The 22964-nt window shown below is 35.0% G+C and overlaps 1 protein-coding gene across 10 annotated transcripts in view; it reads right to left on the bottom strand.

Annotated features, from left to right (window-relative positions):
* tns1b (tensin 1b) overlaps nt 1-22964 on the bottom strand; it is a 293434-nt gene that overhangs the window by 53570 nt on the left and 216900 nt on the right. For all 10 annotated transcript variants that reach the window (XM_067408603.1, XM_067408600.1, XM_067408602.1 and 7 more), the window contains 8 exons: nt 21843-21907; nt 21363-21446; nt 17259-17371; nt 16456-16516; nt 16006-16081; nt 13150-13279; nt 12913-12978; nt 12681-12797 (listed from right to left, as the gene is read on the bottom strand). In XM_067408603.1, the coding sequence (XP_067264704.1) occupies nt 12681-12797; nt 12913-12978; nt 13150-13279; nt 16006-16081; nt 16456-16516; nt 17259-17371; nt 21363-21446; nt 21843-21907 (712 nt within the window). The remainder of the gene's footprint in view (nt 1-12680; nt 12798-12912; nt 12979-13149; nt 13280-16005; nt 16082-16455; nt 16517-17258; nt 17372-21362; nt 21447-21842; nt 21908-22964) is intronic.

Raw genomic sequence — 22964 nt, 5'->3', positions numbered from 1 at the left:
ACCGCCATCTGTCACAGGTCAATGAGAGCTATTTAGGGGGGAATATCTGACCCGTGCTGAACTATGCGCGTAGGCCTCTGGAATGCAGGAGAAATGGGACAATCTTGTCTTGTAAAGTGGAGAGGAGAGGAGGTGGATGTGTTGATCGGCCGGTAAACGAGTCCTCCCTCTCTTCACCAGAAAGCATTGCTCCTCTCCAAGGTAGTTAAATCTAAAGACAAACACAGATCCAGCAAGCAGACGATCTGGACAGCAGCTGCAGGAGTGGCGTGGGTGTGAAGGCAAAGGTCGAAGGTGAAATGTTATGATTGGCTAAATGTGAATCCTCCTGAAGGCCCTGAACACAGCCTGACAAAACAGCCCACAGCAGACACACGCTGAACAACTGAGTCTCTGTGTTCGTAAAACTGGAGGAGCGATTCAGGAACATTCTGGGCATGATGTGCACACTGGTCTTTCATAAGATCTGACATTTACTATTGCGCAATGAGTTTGGAGTCAAAGCAGTTTAATTCCAGAGATCTGAAGGGACCAATCTAAAGTCTGTTTACATGATAAATACACATTCTGTATGGATACAGCAGACTGATCAGCTCTGAGATCTGGGATGAAACATGCACACAACTCATGACAGCAGATCTAAGGTATCAGATGTACATCACAGTTTGTATGCAGGGGTGCTGTAATTGACCATTCGCAAAGACCCACCCGCTTTAGTTAATGTTGCTACGTTCGACAAGCCGTGCCACTCTCATGCCACACATCATGTTCTAACGCAGTGAGAAATCCATTGCGAAGCAAAGAGAACGGGACACTGACAACCCGTCGACAGACAAGACACAGCAGGTTACTTTTAATATGAAACAAATTCTCAATTTTTTTAATTTTTAAAGAAATGTAAACAGTATTTACCGTTTTGTGTTGTGTTGTGACAGATTGCTGTTCAAGCGGCTCGTGAACTGATCATCTCTTCTTACTAGCTCATTTATAGCACCAAATAAACATGAATGAACATCAGAAGGAAGTTGTTTTTCAACCGCGTAAAGACACACCATTTTTCAAGTTCAAGTCCACCGACGTTAATCTATTTACTCCCCTGACTGATTTGTCGGACAAAATGGCGGATTCGGCGTTATGATTGGTTAGATAGCCTGTCAATCAAACGCCTGGCGAAGGGTCTATTGGGGGTGGGAGGGGCGATTAGGACAATTCTAAGGGCCCTGGTCAGTCAGGGGGCCCATTCGGCAGAGAAATTCAGGGTTACATTTGGATATTCTACTAACTATAAGTCACTTTGCAACTACATGTCAACTAATGCTCATTAAAGTATTAGTAGACTGTAATAGACTGTTAGGTTAGGGTTCAGATTAGCTAAATAAATTGACACGTACGTGCAAAGTTACTTATAGTTAGAATGTTTAAGGTGGACCATCAAATTAAAATGTTATCGAATTCAATGCTCTGAACCCATCCCCAACCCCTGCGACCCGTTTGTATGTAAATAGGATGTAGCAGAGAATGTTTCTTTTGTGTTTGGGTAAATCTCACAAAACCTGTCAAGAACATTTTCACAGTTCATAGTTCACTATTATATTTTGCTTAAAGAATATTAAAACTAATTTTGCTGTATTGTGATTCATGACAACAAAGCTGCAATTTTCATTCCTGTAATGCAAGAAACAAAAACCATATTTCTGTATGGTGAAAAAAAAAAAATATTTAGTATATATTTAAATGGTACAGTATTTGTCATGACAGTACCGCACTATAATAAATGCATGCTTTTAAAAGACATATCTAGTACTGATCACAATAATATTATAATTAAATTACTAACTAATTTAACTACTTAAATTACATTAAAAAAATAATAATTTAGTAAAAAAAATAAATAACAAGAAAGCTTAATAATCATGATACATGATACAAATAATGGCACAGTGTGACTGTAAAATACCCGTACTGGTAAACAAAATCTTAATGGCCCAAAAACTATGCTTTATTTTATTAATGCAAAATATACTTTTAAATTTGGATGGATGGATGGATGGATGGATGGATGGATGGATGGATGGATGGATGGATGGATGGATGGATGGAAGGATAGATAACTTAATACATCATGTCTAATTTATTCTGAATAAAAAAAAAAAAAATTAAAAAAATCATTCAAATCCCTACTGATAATTTCGAAGTACAATAAATACATAAATAAAACTATTTTACACTATCAAACTAGTTTTAAATAAAAAAAAATAAAAAAAAATCCCTGTAAGGTAAAACATCACATTATCACAGCAATAAGAATTTATTGTCAAAATGTCAAAAACCTTAATGCACCTACAAATAAGCTTCAGTTTCTTCATGTAAAATATAATTTATTTTTTGTTTTCTTTTGATTTCAAGGTAAAATGTGACCTGGACATTTTTTTTTTTTTTTTTTTTTGTGTGACCCATTCAGTGTTTAAAGGCATTACTCCAGACCTCACTGGCTAGTACATTCCTGCAGGTGACAGGAGTTCAAGTTTGGCATTTCCTGATCCTATTCCCTGTTTTCTCAGTATAATTTTCTGTCCTCACCCCACTAACCCCATCAATAAGAGCATAACAGGCCTAAAAAAAAAAAAAACTGCATTATTCCACAGCAGAATCCTGTCCAGAGCCAGTGTGTCAAACTATGTTATGATCAGGAATCATCTTCGGACATTTCCATGTCACTTTCAATTCCAGCTTATCTGTGGATGAGCCTTAGCTTTTGCCACTGTAATGATAACAACACGACAAAAACATCCGAAAGACCACACACGTGAACAAACAGTCCTCAGGTAGTTAAATCCGTCAGAGGGGGAACATGAAAAGTGCACCTCTGGTGTCATGTGTTAACAGATGGGGACAGTAAAAGCCTAGCATTGTGATGACAGTGCGGTGTCTCTGTGAAATCCACTGCTGAGAACTAAACTACAGCATGCTGAAAGGGTTAACGTCTTATTTTGTTGGCAAAGCTACTGGTTTCTAGCCACATAATTAAACAACATTTGAGATGGAGAGGCCCAGCTGCCCATCGCAAGAAGGTTTAATTGAAGCCAGCTTGATGTGTAGACACATTTATTACGTAACAGTTAGACTGCCAGCCACACAAATAGACCATAATAAAGCTCAGCTTTGCACAGCTGAACTCCAAAACGCAATTCAAACACCAATCCTGCAACAACTGTGATGAAACTGTAGCAGACGCTCTGTTTAAGAGCTTAGCTTAAATATGTGCTAACCGCACTTAGTCTCATAATAAGGAAATCAGCTGTGCCTGCAAAACTTTGGAAAAGAAAAAAATACAGTCTGAGTTGGTGAAATTAAATGCAGCCAGTGAGATTCATTTGAAACTGCCATTTTTCTAAATGCATGATCAAAACCTGTTGGGTTCCCAGTAATTCAAGCTAAGTATATTAGCACTCTGAGCCTTGAAAACACATTTAAATTGTTGTAAGTTACTTCATATCATGCTTCAACAAAAATAATGAGGGTGTAGGCATACTTTTGCCATATAAGGGTGACTCTTTATGTATTATTTATTGACAAGTCTTGAAAAATAAAACTTCGTCAAACTATGCTTCTTCTGTATTAAAACATGTATCACATTTACTAAAATAAAGATCTGACCATAGCCTTGATCAACCGTAAAGTGGGATTTAGTGTGAAGTGTGTGTGTGTGTGTGTGTGTGTTTGTGATGATGTTAGCTTGCAGTCATTTAACTGATTTTATAAAATAAAAATGAAAAATAAATAATAAAATGTACAATATTTAGTTTCATTTTTTTATTAAATTTTTATTTTAATAAAATATTTTTTTATTTTATTTTTATGCAATATATTTTTATGCAATATATATATATATATATATATATATATATATATATATATATATATATATATATATATATATATATATATATATATATATATATATATATATATATATACTACCATTCAAAAAATAATAATATATAATAATATATAATAACAATAATTTGGCATTATGCAAAACGTTAATGATATTTCTAATTTTCAAACTGGTTGGGGGACAAAAATCAATGTATCTGACAAATATTTGACAAATTTCACCAATTTCACTACAGAAAAAGGGGAGGGGGATGGTAATTAATGAGACACAATAAAAAGTGTCATACTATTATAATCTATTCTTTAAACACTTTTTTTTTTCTTCTTTAAAATCATCATGATCCCCAATTTAAAGAATCACCCACACTGTAAAAAAAGAATTGTTGGTTTAACTTAAAAAAGTTACCTGGTTACCTTAAAATTTTGAGTTCATTTAAATAAAAAAATCTGAGTTAACACAATGAAGGTGAAGTTTAATCATCGGAAACTCAAAATATTATGTTATCTGAACCACATTCATTATCTAAGTTGATTTGACAAAAGAAAAAATGTTGTGATAAATCATGAAAATAGTTTTTTACACTGCGTAAACATCTAGCAAACCAAAGCGTACTGCCGTTTGTGGTTGACACACCAAGTCAGAAAATAAGTTGAGTGAGAGGACAAATCATTCACACAACTTTACCTCAGAGCAGATCCGATCTGCTGCCAAGCTTCAGCATTTCTCTCCAAACACTTCTTCTACCTCTTCTGGCCTTTTATGGTCCAAAAAAGACAGTAACTCTTACAGTCCAGTGTGCTCCGTGTGTGTGCAGTGAACAGAGACTCTTCGCTCTGTCACTCTCCCTCTAGTGACTGATAACAAAAAGGGTTTTTGGTATCCAGGCTGGAGGAGTTGGCTCTTTTTCACACACCATTTCTGTCAGCGCCTCTCCAATCCCATCTCCCCGTCGTCACACTTTTCTTACCCAACCATCCCAAAAATGCTGTGGGCAGGGCCTTAGCCAAATATGGGGAGGCCACGGTAAACAAGGCCTCAGCGCTGCCTCCCGACTCCCCTCCAGTCTGTCGGGCTGAACCCCGAGAGTCAGAGCCACCCTCAATGACACTGATGGACAGAGGGATTGTTTTTACAGTCACAAGGCCTGTCTTCACCTTTCACTGTCTTATGTTTACTTTCTGAAGGATCATGTGACACTGAAGACTGGAGTAATGATGCTGAAAATTCAGCTTTGATCACAGAAATAAATTGTGTTTTAAAATATACACAAATAGAAAACGGTTATTTTAAATTGCAATAATATTTCACAATATTTCTGTTTTTAATGTATTATTTGAGTAAATAAATGGTAGTATATTATATTATTATAATTTGCACATTAAATTCATATACATTTTAAACTAAAATATTGAAATCTTGATGTTGATTTAAAAAAATAATAATAATCTTGAGCCCACTGAGGGTTAAAATAGGAGTTTGCATATTAATTTCATATTACACAAGATCAAAAAGTGTTAACCATTTCAATCACCGATTTCCGTAGACAAATCTCAATGAAAAATTAGCTGCTATGCAGAATAATAATTCCATGTGAGAAAGGGGAAAAAAATCAAAAATATCATTGCTCATTTTTAGAATTCCATTAATTACAAATGGGAAAAAAAAAAAAAATCACAACTTTCCATTTCATTAAAAATATATCACTTTATCAAAATTAAATAGAATTTTTTATGGATAGAACATATTAAATCAGTTGATGCAAATTATTCTAAATGTCCATTTGTAAACCTGGCTTTGAAAGTAAGACATGGAAAGCTATTTCGATGGATTCCAGCCCAGCGTTGAGGCCAGGGAAGTGTAGTGTCTGTGGTTTCTGAGGTGTACAAATATCAGTGGACCAACAAAGATTGGCCTTGTTTTGCTCTAACCTTGCCAGCAGCTCCTGTTAAACAGAGAAGTGCTATCTGTGGTCAAGGCACGAAGCCGATAAGACATCAATTACCGAGCCATTAACATCCAAGAACAGATAAAGCATTATTATCTTAAAATGCTGCTCTCTCATTTGTGGGCAGGTCTACTCTAATTATGGCCCTTGGTCCAGATTGAGTGACTTTTAAGATAGTGGTTTACTTCTCTAGTACTGTAGGGAACAAACACTGGATGACTGTGATTTGTCCAAGTATATAAGATGCATTAATGTTGTTCACCCAAAAAATTAATATTCTGAAACTATTACTTGTGTCGTTCTTCAGTGGAAAACACAAAAGCAGAAATTTGGGATTTCCAAGCTGCTCTTGTCCATACGACAAAAGTGGATGATGGTTAAATACATTAATATCAACCTACAAAAAGCACTATTAAAGGATCATAATGGTAATCCATACACAACATCCTAAATCTTCTGAAGTGAAATAATAGCTGTGTGTGAGAAAGAGGGCTAAATGTCTCATTTGCACTTGTGTGCATTGAGGCAGGACGACTCAAGACATGGCATGCAGGGTTTGACTTCAGCAATCCCAAACATTGTTTCTAAAGCGTCTCGTGCGAATAACAACTTACATTTCAGTCTGTCCCTCACACAAATCTATTGTACGACTTCAGAAGACTATAGTGCACAAGTTACTCGAGTGTAACTTTTGGAGCTTAAGGCAAGACACTACAGGCAAAACCATTGTTTTTTTCATGCACTGTTGATTTTGAGATTTTGGGCTATTTTGCTTCCATAACATGTTTTCTTTCATACTGTATAGGAAAATGTACATCCAAAATGCACATTTAAGAGTTCATTTTATTGTATATCTGTATATTTCAATCACAATACATACCTTCAAAGGCCATTTTCTCCTGCACTAAGCCAGAAGTCTCCACTTCAGTAGCACTTTCAGTACGTACACAAAACCTTTTTATTTCCATCTACATTCTAAAAATTGCTGGGTTGAAACTGGACAAACCCAGCGAATGGGTTGTTTTAACCCAGCAGTTGGGTTAAATGTTTGACCAACCTGTTGGGTAGTTAACTCAGCTATTGTTTAAAAATGACTGTATTTCTTGCTTAAAATGAAAGTATGTTGGCAATGAACATTTATTAATAAGTTTAATAAATGAACACTTATTAATAAGTTTAATGAAAAATAATTAAACATTAAACATTTATTAAATTGCTTATTAATAAATGTTCACCTTTTGTTTATTATCGTTGCCTCTAGTAACTGTGTCTGATTTTTAATTTCCAACCTATTTTGGGTTCATTTTAAGCCAGCCATATAGTAATATTTGTCAATTTTCAACCCAACTTGGGTTGTTTTTAACCCAGCATTTTTTATATTCTGAAAGTTTTTACAGAAGGTTTTGTTCATAACTCTTATGTCAACAAAATGAAACCGTGTCCCAGTGGCGCACTAAACAACGAAATCTAAACAGCAAACATAAGTTAACAGCACAATGGAAATGAGTCACGACAAACCAAAAATGGAAAATGTGTATATTATATATATATATATATATATATATATATATATATATATATAGATATATATATATATACACACACACCCACACACACCCACACTTGTGATGAGGCTGCAATAAATGCTATAATAATCTGCTATATAATGACGAGTGAAGCTTCTCTTTAATAATGTGGTGCTTCGTCTTTTTTTTTAATTAAGCACTGTTAGAGTTGATTGAGCCAAGGTATTTAAAGCAGGGCCTAATGATCTAATAAAATCCATATTTTGAACAGTTTTTACTGTAGCAATATATTTTTATGGACTCTTGAAGTTCCTATGGGCCAATACATTATTGTTCTATTGTGCAATCAGCTCATTTTACAGTGCCATTTCTATAGAGGTGCACTAAAGCTAAACACACAAGCTTTACTAGTGGCAATGGACTAACTAAACCCTAATATTGAACAGCTTTTACTGTACCAATATTTTTATGAACCCTTGAATTTCCCATATGGGCTAATATATACAAAGTCGTCTGTTGTGCAATCAGCCCATTTCACAGTGCCGTTTTCTAAGCCACTATAGAGGTGTGTTAAAGTTAACATGCAGGCTTTATAATAGCGGCAATGGAATGAAATCCAAATTTTGAACAGTTTACCACACCAATTAACACAAAAGAAGATTTTTTTTTTTTTCTTTTTTTTTCAATACTATGCAAGTCAATGGGGTTCATCAACTATTTGGTTACCGAACTTGAAGGTGAGTAAATGATGACAGAATTTTCATTTTGGGTGAACTATCCCTTTAATCATGACGTAAGTTCACTGTTCTTGGTCTATCAGTACCAGTCATTCTCTCCTCTGACAATGTCAGCCAGTCCTTCAGTGTTGGCAGACGGGACGCATGAGCTCCAGCACAAAGGCATAATGCCTGGCTGCTTATCATGTCCCTAGAGTTGTCCTCTGGCTGCAGTCGCTCAATGGAGATGTTTGACTGTGTGATAGGCATCTAAATTCATTTGCAAATGTGCCCTTTCCATTCAGCAGTCCTACTGACTGAAGACAGCCTCTGTCAAGCATGCAGGAGCGGGCGGTATGATCAAAACTTTATATAAGGATGGGTGTAATTTCATATCATGGCAATGGTAATTTATATGGTAAATATATTATAAGCAATGTTTCTTGAGCATCAAAACAGCATATTAGAATGATTTCTGAAGAATCATGTGACACTGAAGACTGGAGTAATGATGCTGAAAATTCAGTTTTCATCACAGGAATACATTATATTTTAAAATATATTCAAATAGAAAACAGTTATTTTGAATTGTAATAACATTTATCAACAAAATATTACTCTTTTACTGTATTTTGGATCAAATAAATGCAGCCTTCTTTACTATAGAGTTTTCTTTCAAAAACATTAAAAATCTTACAGACCCCAGACTAATGAACAGTATATATAGTCTACGGAGCATGTGGCATCTCATAAGGGGCATAAAACACTGCCAGGTGATGCCAGAGGGCAGTTAGAGGGGCTTTGGGGTCTTGCCTCTTGACCAGACACTTGGATTAGTTTACACCCCTCTTGAAGGTGGTGTATTTCTGCCTTCCCTATTTAAAGAAAGGACTGGTCAGACTTTATAGCCTTTATAGCATGTCATCTCAAATGGCTTCAACGTAGAACAGAGTAGAATTTAAATATGTGCTAAACTGACTGGAGCTCCTAAAATTTGACCCCAGGGATATTAAAAATAACATAGTGATACAGTCTCGACAGTTTTAAAAGTATTTTTTGGATTGCAATAATCTAAACACGCTCTTGTCGAATAGATAACAAACACGTCGCATGTGTGTTTTCGAAGACAAAATAATTTATGGTTGTAGCTGTTTTGGACATTGTGATTGGACCGGAATGGTCTGACTGTCTCCTCACTGCATGAATTGCACAAGTCTCAGCCAACGCCTGGAATATTTCACAAAAGGCCACTGAAAGCCGATGAGGGAAATGGAGGCTTGGGACACAGTGTAGTGTGGAGTGGCTGTGGTCAAATTCCCACAGGAAAAATGGGCTCTGTGTGTTCTCTATTCAATGCTGGGATCGTACCAGCCTCCAGACCACCTCCAGACCGCCCTCAATCCTTTCTAATGCATAAAACACACACACAAATGGCAAGATTTGGTTGAAATCACCATTTTTAGTCTGATTAACTGGTGCTGATGAACTTATTCTCCTACTTTTCAACCATACCACATGCAATCATTGCAGTACTGAGTGTAATTTCTAAATAAATAGCTTGAAGCATTACAGTCTTGAACCACCGTAACTGTTCCAGGTTCAACAAAAGTGAAGGTTTATTGACTGCATTAGAGGAACAATGTTGGTTACCACATAAAGTAATTTTGCAATAAATAAATAACAGTACTGAGCGCAAATTTTTCAGGCATTAAAGGAATAGTTCACCCAAAAATGAAAATTCTGTCATTAATTACTCACCCTCATGTTGTTCCAAACCCGTGAGACTTTCGTTCATGTTCGGAACACAAATTAAGATATTTTTGATGAAATCTGAGAGCTTTCTGTCCTTCCATAGCTACGCAACTGACACTTTGACTCTTCAAAACATTCATAAAGAGATCTTACTTGGATTAGTTTTACAATCTCTTTATAAACTTTTTGAAGTGTCAAAGTGTCAGTTACGTAGCTGTCTATGGAGGGAGAGAAATCACTCAGATTCCATCAAAAACATCTTAATTTTTGTTCCGAAGATGAACGAAAGTCTTACGGGTTTAGAATGACATGAGGGTGAGTCATTAATGACATTTTTGGGTGAACTAACCCTTTAAATCTAGCAATGTGAGACTATTTGCCATTTCACCAAAGCACGGTTGGAGAAGACTTTATTATTTGTCACTACAACATTTTATAATGAATAAAGTGAAAATTAAAGCAGACTATGATTAGAAATAAAGTGTAACAGGATGCTAAACTAAAGCATATATTTCCAAACCTCGACGTTGCATACATATCCTCCTTGAATTCCTCGCTCTGTCTTTCCCTCTCCAGAGAGCTGACCCACCAAATGAGGATGTCTCAAAAAAGGACAACAAATCACATGTTTGAGGAGCAGAAGCACACCACAAGTTAAAATAAGGAGGCTCGTAGCTTAGGCCACAAGGGTGTGAGGACAATTCCAGTGACACGGCGGTGTGCGTGTGTGAACTCAACTCGACCTCTGTGATTTGTTAAAGAGTAGCACTGGAAACACATCTGATTAAATCAGTCTCTGTCGCACGCACAGATTATCATAGTCGTGTACACAAACAGCTCTGTCACAAAACTCTAAAGCAGTCAAAATGCTGATGAACTGATGTCGGACTGACGGACGACTCCAACACAGACTCTATGTGAACCCTGAGCGACAATTGTTAGTTAATAAAGGAGTAAACAAAGCTTCCTCTTCCAAAACCTAGCAAGCTGCTTTGATGTGCACAGACTATAGACACTTCTACAAAGTGCACAGGATACTCGACTAACAACTGATTCCAATAGAGTTTGGTGTTAGAATATTGCTAAGCTAACAATACTATAGAGTGCAACAGTCAGGTTCCGGAAGTAAAAGTGCCATCGAAAGCGATTTTTAAAGGTGCCCTAGAATTAAAAATTAAATTTATCTTGGCAGTTAAATAACAAGAGTTCAGTACATGGACATGACATTCAATGAGTCTCAAACTCCATTGTTTCCTCCTTCTTATATAAATCTCATTTGTTTAAAAGACCTCTGAAGAACAGGCGAATCTCAACATAACAGTCGGGATCATTAATATGTACGCCCCCAATATTTGCATATGCCAGCTCATGTTCAAAGCATTACACAAGGGCAGCCAGTATTAACGTCTGGATCTGTGCACAGCTGAATCATCAGACTAGATAAGCAAGCAAGGACAACAGTGAAAAATGGCAGATGGAGCAAAAATAACTGACATGATCCATGATATCATGATATTTTTAGTGATATTTGTAAATTGTCTTTCTAAATGTTTTGTTAGCATGTTGCTAATGTACTGTTAAATGTTGTTAAAGTTACCATCGTTTCTTACTGTATTCACGGAGACAAAAGCCATCGCTATTTTCATTATTAAACACTTGCAGTTTGTATAATTCATAAACACAATTTCATTCTTTATAAATCTCTCCAACAGTGTAGCATTAGCCGTTAGCCACGGATCGCAGCCTCAAACTCATTCAGAATCAAATGTAAACAACCAAATAAATACAATACTCACATAATCCGATGTATGCATTCAGTATGCATGACAAACACTTTGTAAAGATCCATTTTGAGGGTTATATTAGCTGTGTGAACTTTGTTTATGCTGTTAAAGGCAAGCGCGAGCTCCGTGGGCGGGGAGCATGAGCATTTAAAGGGGCCGCAGCCTAAATTGGCTCATGTTTAATGATGCCCCAAAATAGGCAGTTAAAAAAATTAATTTAAAAACATCTATGGGGTGTTTTGAGCTGAAACTTCACAGACACATTCAGGGGACACCTTAGACTTATATTACATATTTTAAAAAGACGTTCTACGGCACCTTTAATGATAAATTAGGCTACCTACTGTGTGCTACAAGGTTTTTGATCAATGGTATTTGCTTTGTGATGAAGCCCGCATTATTTCAACTTATTTTTCAAAAAATAACCCTGTTTAACAGTGGAATTTGTGGTGAAAAACTACATTACTCATGATGCTGTACAGAAAATTCAAAAAAGCCAAAAGAGCTCTTTAGCTCCACCCACTCCAATGAAGTAATTGAGTCGACCTCAATACACTCTCAAACTACTTAAATATTTGCGTATATATGCATATTTTGCAATAAACGTAAAATATATATAAAGTAGGTTTGTAACACTTTAACAAAGGCTTTATTTAAATCCCTATGGGAGAAATGAATGTAAAAAAAAATACTTGCAGAAGCAATGTCACTGAAAAGGGGTCAGGCACTGTTGCACTCATATAAATATATAATATATTCCTAAAAAAAATAGAGGAGTGGCTTCTTTGTGAAATTAATGTCAATTGACAGCATTATGGGAAATATAAATTTGTGCCAACAAATAATTTAATATAATAATAATTTAATATATAATAATAATTTAGACAAAATTCACCAAACATCAAATTTTCAAGAATTTATGAGCAGAAATGTGCCCTATTTTTCCCCAATTTGTCTGAAGCAAAAATAGAACTATTTTACTACCATTCTGGGTTTACTGTGGGGAAAATCTAATAATTTCCATTCATTCATTGAAAATGAGACTACAGCTTCCCTCACCTTCCATGGAATCTTCACAGCGCTGGTTAAAGTTCTCATAAGAATCCCAGCGAATCAGAGGATCTTGGGTATTGTAGTCCACAGAAACAGTGGGCCCGTTCTCAAGGTGGTCCATTCCTGTGACAGAACATCTACAGTCAGAAGCTTCTGGGCTCAGTTTGTGCCCTATTTACAGTATTTCTATGATTCATTTACTAGCTGACAATGAAGAAACAGTAAATAGAGTTCTTACCTTGGATTTTTTCTGGGCCGAAAGAAAAGACAAATTCCACTTTTCCATATTCAGGAAATCTGTCATCTAAAAAAAAGAAATGCAATGACCAAAGCGGTGTCATAAATACAGCCGATTTAAGAAAAAAAAGAAAAAAAAACAATTAAAACAATAAAATAAAAAATAGAAAATAAAACAATAAAATAAAATAGACAAAGTATGACTTTGCAAGACTAAACCCAGGCAAATCCAGCATACCTTTAAATGTTTCATCAAGCTCATCTTTGCCAAAGACGATGCCCAGGTCATGGACAGCACAGGTGTGAAACTGCACTCTGAATATGACATCACGGGACGGGCTGCGGAAGCGTTTGTGATAGCACTTGAGCTGTGGAGGAGAAACCAAACATAACAGGTGAAAAACACACAAAGACTGAAAACAGTCAAAGAAATCACATGATACTATTAAGTGTAAAAAGGCTGACTTTCTGCCAGGCAGGAAAACAATCCATACCGCACATACATGAACCAGTTTTAAACCACCATAAATGTTCCAGATTAAACAAAGTTAATGCATATGACTGCGTTCAGGGAATAATCTTAATTACCACTAAAAATAATGTTGTAAGAAAGAAAGCAAATGAATAAAAAAATAAATAAGACCACTAAATAAGATATTAATAATAAAATAAATATTTATTGCAGTTTATTGCGTTTGCAGTAACTTCTACACAAACATATCACCGCTTTGTAGGATTTACAGGCAGAAATATGAGGCCGGTATTATTGTAATGTTGTCTGAAGCATAAACAAAATTGTTTTCCTACATTTCTGTGTGAATGAATTTCTGGTTTTGCATTGCCAGTGTAATTCCTGTGAGTGGAGTTTGCTTCACTTCAACTTGAAGCCACCACGATTTATGCTTCTTTGTTCAGAAATGATTTTCTGTGGTAATCGACATGGCACAAGTTGTATTGAACTTGTATTGAACCCAGAACATTCCTTTAAGAGCATGGCAAATCATTCAAATGTAATCTTGCGTCAACACACGCACATTCTGCACAGAAAGTTCTATTCACGGGCTTGGAACAGATCGTTTGAGAGGTTTTGGATGCTTGTCGCCTCGCCTTCCCATGGTGCAGCAGAGCCAGAGATGTCAGTATAGTGAAAGTATGTAAAACAACAGAGTCTCTCCAAAACCCAGACAAGGACATAAAAATGTCCTCACTGGCCACTGAGGAAACTGTATCCCCCTTTCTGTTGCCCAAAATAACTATAATTAACCTACTTAACTTAGGGCAGATGGACATAAAATGTACAGCTTTTCAGCTCGGAGAGTGAAACAAAACAAACACGACCAAATTGAGGAAGATGGGGGCTGGCTAAGCTTTCTGCGGTTTTCCCAAACTGCAGCAGAGGCTCAGTCGAACACATGGGGGGTCCGCTTCGGGAAAACAGTGATTCACGATCAACAAAATGAAGCTTTTAAAAACCAAGAGTTTATCTGAGAATACAAAGCATGTGTCGACGAAGCAAAAGGGAGATATACTGAATATTAAGAAATTCATATTCACTAATTTCATCCTTAAACTTGACTCAAATTATTCTGATAATATAATATGTGATAAAAAGAAATGCAAAATCTGAACCATTTAACGTATGATCTCAGTCGCATTTGATACTCAATGGAAGTTTTACGTTCATGCTAACGCATATATTGATGCTTCGGCCAAAGCGCAGTGCTACTGCTGTGGTTGGTGTTCGGGTGAGAGTCCTCTATAGATCAGCTCTGATTGATTTCAGAGAGTGCCCCTCTACGAGCACAGCATAATGATAAAGCACTCAGCTCTTTTTGGCATACTCTTTTAAAAAGCTTTCTGGGGTAAAATGCAAATAAATCTATGCAGGGAAAAGTGGCTCTCATCAGGAACGAATGCCTGATGGATGGCCCTCTAGACATCCAGCTTTATTATTGGCATGTGTTGCTCTGAGAAATGCCCATAAATGGAGGAAAAACCTGTGTCATATTTAACCCACACAAGTCAAAAGCAAAACATTGTATGAAATTACTTTTTATATAAAGACAATTATAGGACCAGTATATATTGAGTATAGGATCAATTATGAATATTTTCCAAATTGTTTTACTTTTGAGTTGTTTTGTGATTCCCATTATTCTCAATGATGATGATGATTCCAATTACTAGACATAATATTATTATTATTATTTTAAAAATCAGAAAGGAAGTACAAAAAAAAAAAAAAAAAAAAAAATACCATTGTGTAAATTACCATTTAAGTCATTTACAATATAATAATTAATATAATATAATATGCATTATATTGATGAGAATATTTATGAAAATATTTATTGTCCTAAAATAGACATCATTTATACAAAATATTTTTTTTTCTTTTGATTTGATATGATTGATAACATTAATATAATATAATATAATATAATATAATATAATATAATATAATATAATATAATATAATATAATATAATATAATATAATATAATATAATTCATATAATATAATATAATATATTTGAATAATCTATATGAAAATATGTATTGTCCTAAAATAGACATCAATTATACAAAATATTTTTTTCTTTTGATTTTATATGATTGATATATAATATAATATAATATAATATAATTAATATAATATAATATAATATAATATAATATAATATAATATAATATAATATAATATAATATAATATAATATAATATTTGAATAATATATATGAAAATATTTATTGTCCTAAAATAGACTTCATTTATACAAAATATTTTTTTTTCTTTTGATTTTATATGATTGATAACATAACATTTATATAATATAATATAATATAATATAATATAATATAATATAATATAATATAATATAATATAATATAATATAATATAATATAATATAATATAATATAATATAATATAATATAATATAATATAATATAATTATGGTAAAAAAATACACTAAAATAAAAAAAATAAATAATGTCAGATCTTTATGGTTCAAACATAAGCTTCATTTTCTTTATATAAAATATTTGATTCTTTTGAATTAGGGATTTGACATATTTGTTGAGATTCATTCTTACCAATATGTCTCCTTTCAGGAGCAGGCCGGGTTCGATGGTAATGCAGATACTGGTCTGACTGTCTCCTTGGACGTTACTACAAACATTAGTCAAACACAAACCTGTTAACCTCAAACAACCTCACATTAAACACACAAACATGAGCCTAAACATATGAGTGATCGACGCAAGACATATTTCTGTTTGTATCAGCCTATTCGTATTGAACTGAAAGGGTCATCCCTACTGGTAACAATAAAACTGTAGTCTGAGAGCATGGAGGAAGCCACAGAGGCAGAGTTCAGTGATGTATGGGAAAAGCACATGTGGGCTTCTCTGAGTGTGTGTGATTCAGAAGCCCCCACCCCCCAGACACAGATGGGCCGCCTGTGATTGGACGTCCTGAAGGCTGGGCTACATGCCAGGGAAGCATGAGCAATACCGTGTAGGAAAACATGGGGTGTTTCTTACTAGATCCCAGATGTGTAGACGGGCTGCATAGCCTGGTAGATCTTGAGGAAAGGGCGGCAACCTGAGAAACCATGAGAGAGAACAAAAACAAAATGTTATTAGAGCTCTAAAAGTGGAATATCTAAAGGGCTGGTCTTCATCGTGGAGCAGAAATTGTCTCTCTAACTCTATCAGGCCCTGTTTATACACAGTATTACCATGAGTCCCAGATGATACCATCACAATACTGTTTATAGCATGTTTACACTGTATCTAATGTGTCACCTGAAGCTACTTGTGATTGGCTTTTGTTGAGAGACTTCTGAGATATCATGACTACATAAATGACTTATTTAAGCTGACCTTCTATTGATATATATATATATATATATATATATATATATATATATATATATCTTTAAAATAATCATGATTTATTGTTATGTTAATATTTATTGTAGTTCATTTATTGGAGCACTTAGAAAACTTTATGGTCCACCATTTTGAGAACGCCACACATAACTGTCTGGGTAGGATAGATTTGTTTATAATACAAATGTGATGTGGTCACATGTTTCTCTGACTACCTCCGACTGTGGTTTCAATGATCAGATCACGAAAAATTGTAGATCCTGTCTACAGCTGGATTTAGCGCTGACCTCTTCTGATCGGATCACCAGAGATGTGTGTAATAGAGCAGCATGTTGTCAGTCTGACAGGAAGGCGTCAAAAGCAGCAGGACATGAGACGGACTCCAGAAACCTGCTTTCAACACCTTCGATAGTCACTGACAAATGGCCAACGGCCAGAGCATTTCAGCTCACCTCCTTTTGACTCGAAGTTTGGGATCCCGTGCATGATGACGTGGTGCAGAAACAGGGGCTTGTTGTTGATCTTGATGTGACCGGAGAGCAGACCGCTGAAGTACTGCACATACCTGAAGATTATCAGAAATAATTTAATAAGCGAAACAAATTAGTGGACAACAGGGGAGGACTGTACTAGAGATGTCAAAACTACTGGTACTTCTATATCAAGTCATTAATGGGGTCCTTGAATATGATTTCACTTTTTTAACTTTAGTTAGTGTGTAATGTTGCTGTTTGAGCATAAACAACATCTGCAAAGTTACAACACTCAGTTTAATGCAAAGGGTGATATTTTCGTTTATAGAATTTGCCAACTACAAACGGCTGGTAGGGACTACAACATTTACATAAACCCCGCCCCCGAGAACACACAACAAAAGGGGTGAGCAACCGAAGCAAGAGTTGTTTAAGCCCCGCCCTCTTCTGGAAAGGGGGTGGAAGCAGCAGCTCATTTTCATTTAAAGGGACACAAACAAAAGCGGCGTGTTTTTGCTCACACCCAAATAGGGGCAAATTTGACAAGCTATAGCAAATGATGTGTGGGTTATTTTGAGCTGAAACTTCACAGACACATTCTGGGGACACCAGAGACTTATATTACATCTTGTGCAAAGGGGCATTATAGGTACTCTTAAAAAATAAAAAAAATAAATACATCCTTTACAAAAATGACAGTAATCAGAAAGATGAAGAATCAAAAAGAGTAGAATGTTGGCTGCCTTAAAGTGCATGTATCCATGTTTGAGTTCATCAATTCGTTTTTGTAATATTCACAAAATATAAAAAATTAAAATTAAAATGTTTTATATATAAAACGTACATATAATATATTAAACAAAAAAATATGGCAATACTTTACAATAAGTTTCAATATATTAGTTAATTCAGGCATGAACTAACAACACTTTTATAACATTTATTATTCTAGGTTAATGTTAATTTCTACATATACTGATACATTTTTAAAATTTAAAGTTGTATAAATTACCATTACTTAAATGTTAACATATTAAACCACATTGTAACGTGTTATATGTCTGCATGAATAAGTGTCTAGAACACTAAGAATAATTATAATTTACTGAAAATTTATGTATATGGCATGTTTAAATAAAGGACCATATTGAACAACATACTAGTTTTTGCTGTGCTATTAAACTTTTATTGAGAATCATAAGATTTCAAAAGGCATTGCTATTGGCTACTGAAATTATAGTATTGTAATTTAGGAAATGCAGATGCACCTGTTGTTAAATCTTGCTGAGCGTGTGAAAGTCTTGGGTTTCAAGCAAAAGACGCATTCATGTGAGTGTGTATTACATAACATGCTATCTAAACACTGTTGTGAACACCATTTAGGGTCATGAGATGGTTTCATCTGCACTTGAGGAGTGTTGTGCTGTGTTTCCGAACCCTTAACAGATGTTACGTTTTATAAACAGGAAAAAGCATTTTTCTTCTTGAATATTGAGGCTGTGTCTCTGGAGATGGATAGTGACCAGCGTTTCTGCATCTTCCTGGCAGATTGCCCGAGGCCTGGGTTCCCATGAACATTCTGTTGTTCCAGGGCCCCTCTATCCCAGAAGAGCAGAACGGCAGAAATCATAAGCTTCTTCTTTCCTCCTGGAGCAAGCTCTTACCATGACTCTGCCTTTCCATTTTCCATGAAGGGAGCACAAGTATGTGCCCCAATGAAATCTAGTTTTAATAATGAAGCCTGAAGTGCCAGTGCTTCCATATACAGATGGAATGCTTGATTCTGTAAAAGCAGCACATCCGTGGCCAAGTGTTCCCTTATGAGGAATAAATGGGTGTGTGTAGAGGCATGTACTCGAGCACAAATCGTATATACACGTTTATCAGCGTCTTTGGGTTTGTAACTGTACATTGGGGTCCAAAAATCTGTGAAACTACCATTTTTTTCTTTAATATAATATTTTTTCAATGCAAAAATTAGTCAACATTGAAATCTGAGTGAAAGAAAAAAAAAGAAAAGAAAAAATTGTCCATCTTTTGCTCCAGTAGCACTTGATATGACATGACTAAAACCTAATGATCATGTTCTCCAGCATAATTTGAGCTTTAATGGTAGCAAGAGTCACATGATCACACATTTTGCTTATTTAAAAATGACCAATAACTCCTTCATTTTGTTTTCGGGGTCTACTAGAATAGGTTTCCATGCTTGATTTTTTTATTTTACATCATTGCAGCACTTCTCTTCTCAGTCTGTCAGTAGTGCTCTGTTTAGTTCCTCTGTCTCTATAAAACCCCTCCTTCTGATAAGCGCAATGTGCTCTGATTGGTCGGCTGGACCGGTGTGTTGTGATTGGTCAACTGCTTCGAGCGGGTTTCGGAAATGTCACAACCCTTATCATAATGCAAGTTTCAACACACTACTAACGCAACTCAACCAGGCCCCGCCCCTTTGTTTGCATATGCCTTGGGAATTATTTAAATGAGGATTATTGTGACGTGTTTGTTCTCGGAAGAAAACTCAAGACTGTGAGTGTGCACTGATATAGAGAATAACTTTCTTTGGCTCTACTGACCTTTTTCATGCTCAAACAGCAACATCACACACTCCAAAAGTAGAAAATGTAAAAAAAAAAATAAAAAATAAATTTAAAAAAAGCATAATAGACCTTTTTAATTGTTGACCTAGAAATAGTGCAAAATCTGAAATATTTATTTATCACTTAAGTCATAACTATTTCTGTATATAAATGTTTTAAAATAAAAAGACCAAGTTTGGTCTTGATTTTTGGACTCTACTGTACATATAAAGCTAAGCAGCAGACACTGGCAACCATTTCTGTTTAGTTATAACTCAGGAAATAACAACCCAAAGGACTGACATCCCAAACATGGCCTTTAAGCGTCTCTACAGAGCATATTCGCAAAAAAATGATCATACTCTAGGCAATCAGGCATACAAATCCTCCACAGCTGGTACATGATGATGAGGATTTGAGCGTTTATTTTTATTTTTATTTACACTACAAATACACTTTAGTTTAGGGTCCGATTCTCACTATTAACTAGTTTCATATTAGCATGCATATTACTAGAATATTGGCTGTTTATTATTATTTATAAAGCACATATTAATGCCTTATTCTACATCCCTTAATCCTATCCCATACCTAAACTTAACCTTACTAACTATTGATAAGCAGTAATTAGGAGTTTATTGAGGCAAAAGTCATAGTTAATAGTTAGTTAACTGTAAGAATTGGACCCTAATCTAAAGGCTGCATTTATTTTATAAAAATACAGCAAAACAGTAATATTGTGAAATATTACAATTTAAAATAACAATTTTCTTTTTTTAAAAATGTAATATATTCCTGTGATGCAAAGCTGGATTTTCAGCATTATTACTCCAGTCTTCAGTGTCACATGATCCTTCAGAAATCATTCAAATATGATGATTTGCTGCTCAAGAAACATTTCCTTATTATCAATATTTCAATTATTATTTTGCTTAATTTTGTGGAAACTTTAATACCAATTTTTTTTCTAATAAGGGTCATGTAATTCTAAATTATAGCATTTAAAAAATAGAAATCTTTTGTAACATTATAAATGTTACTTTTGATCCAAGTGCGCCCTTGTAAAAGTATTAATTTCTTTAAAAGTGAAACTTTTGAATGGTAGCGTATTTTTCAGTATTGGTCATCACAGTGTCCTGGATTACAAGTGGAGCAATACTTTGAGCACAACTGACCTGACCAGTCGTAGTAAGAGATATGTAATTTGCATGTATGATAGCAGCAGTACTGAGGCAAGATCAGACATGAGGCACTCAGAAAGAGATTACGTACATTTTTTTTTCTTTTAAAGGATACTGCCATAGGGTATGGTTAGGTAAACAACACATAACCTAACTTAACCTAACAAAACTGCACAAGCATCGTTTACATCATTCAGTCACCGTTATCTGGAGGTGAAGCTCATAAATTTGAACAATGGCTGAAACTGAATGCTCACAATGAGGGTCAAACTCATAAAGCAGAAAGATAAGAGGTCAGATGGGGAAAACAATGCACAACTGACCTTCTCTGGGAAGGCTGACCCACAGGAAGCACTTTATCTTCATAAAACCTCTTCATGGCAAACCTGTCAAGAGCTTGGTCTGCACTGCAGAGGCAAAGGAAACACTTACAGTATTGTACAACACATTGCAAAAAACATCATATGCTTAATGAGCATCTTTGTCTTGTTTTCCGGTAAATGTAAATGTAAATGTAACGAAAAATGCTTCTTGAATTTACTGGAAGCTTTTTGTCCATAAAAATAGCACTTTTTGCATCAGAGATGAATTTGATCAGCACTTAATTTTTGTCTTGAGACAAATCCTCTTTTGTAAAGTGATGCATTTTGGCAGTTGTTTTTCCCGCCGCCCCCTCCCCGCTCATGTGTTACCTAACGTGTGGCCAGTCTTGTGATGTGGGATTAAGGTCTTTCCATAATAGGCATTCAGAGGAGCATCTTTAATTCGATAAACACAGACAGTACGCTGTCTACATGTCTTACCTCGCTGATATGTTGCTGTAATGCATGTACGCAGCCACAACTACCCCAGTTCGACCTCGGTTTCCCTGCAGGAAGAGAAGCAGACGGGATTATCAAATAATGCAGTACATTATTTCATGTCTTTATCATGTATGTCTAAATATATAGAATAAATAACGCATGTTTTGTTTTTTGTTTTTTTTTCAGATGGAAGTCATGTTTGTTTATATTTAAGAACAAACTAATATGATTATATGTGTCAAAATTTGAAATTAAATGAAATTCTAACATGAAAAACTGGCAATTTATTAACATTCCAAGTGTTTTTGTTTATTATTTCTATAATCAAAAGGATTCTATAGAAGCTTGTTTTTGCCACTAAATAATAAAAAAATAATAATAATAATATATGCATATGTAATAAAAATCATAATTCAGACTTTTTCTGACAAGTTTGCATCTCACAATTCTGACTTTATTTCTCAGAATTGTGAGATTTAAACAATATTGTGAGTTATAAAGTCAGAATTGTGAGATACGGTTGCAATTCTGACTTTTTTCTTGCAATTGCAAGTTATCATCACGCCATTCTGGCTTTATATCTCACAGTTCTGACTTTTTTCCTCAATATAAACTCACAAATGCGAGTTATAAAGTCAGAACTCTGAGATATAAACTTGCAATTGCAAGAAAAAAAGTCAGAATTGTGAGATATAAAGTCACAATAACCTTTTTTATTTTTTTATTTCATGGCGGAAACTTGTTTCTCAGGAATAAAGTTTTAATTAAATACAATATAATCATTGTTAATGATCATGACTAAAATAACATTAGAGCAGCAGGAATGACCCAAACCTGATGATACATCAAGGCAGCAAAGAACTTCAAACAAAGTATTTAATCTATGGTTTGGATCATTTTGAACACACAGTTGTGCTCTTTCTGAATGAGTGAACATTTCCACCATCAAGCCATTGCCTCGTGTTTCCACTGTTACAAAGAACAACACGGGTTGCCATAACAATGTTTATGGTTTCCTGTTAAAAATTCAGCATATTTATGTATATGACATTTCTGGCCCTTTATAAATCCAGATCACAACCTCTCTTGGCAGCGCTACACTTCTTAGGACACTGAGAAAGC

Source organism: Chanodichthys erythropterus, chromosome 14 (genome assembly GCF_024489055.1).
Source record: "Chanodichthys erythropterus isolate Z2021 chromosome 14, ASM2448905v1, whole genome shotgun sequence".
Lineage (NCBI taxonomy): Eukaryota > Metazoa > Chordata > Actinopteri > Cypriniformes > Xenocyprididae > Chanodichthys > Chanodichthys erythropterus.
Note: the sequence above shows the minus strand (reverse complement) of the source record. Positions and strands in the feature narration are given on the sequence as shown.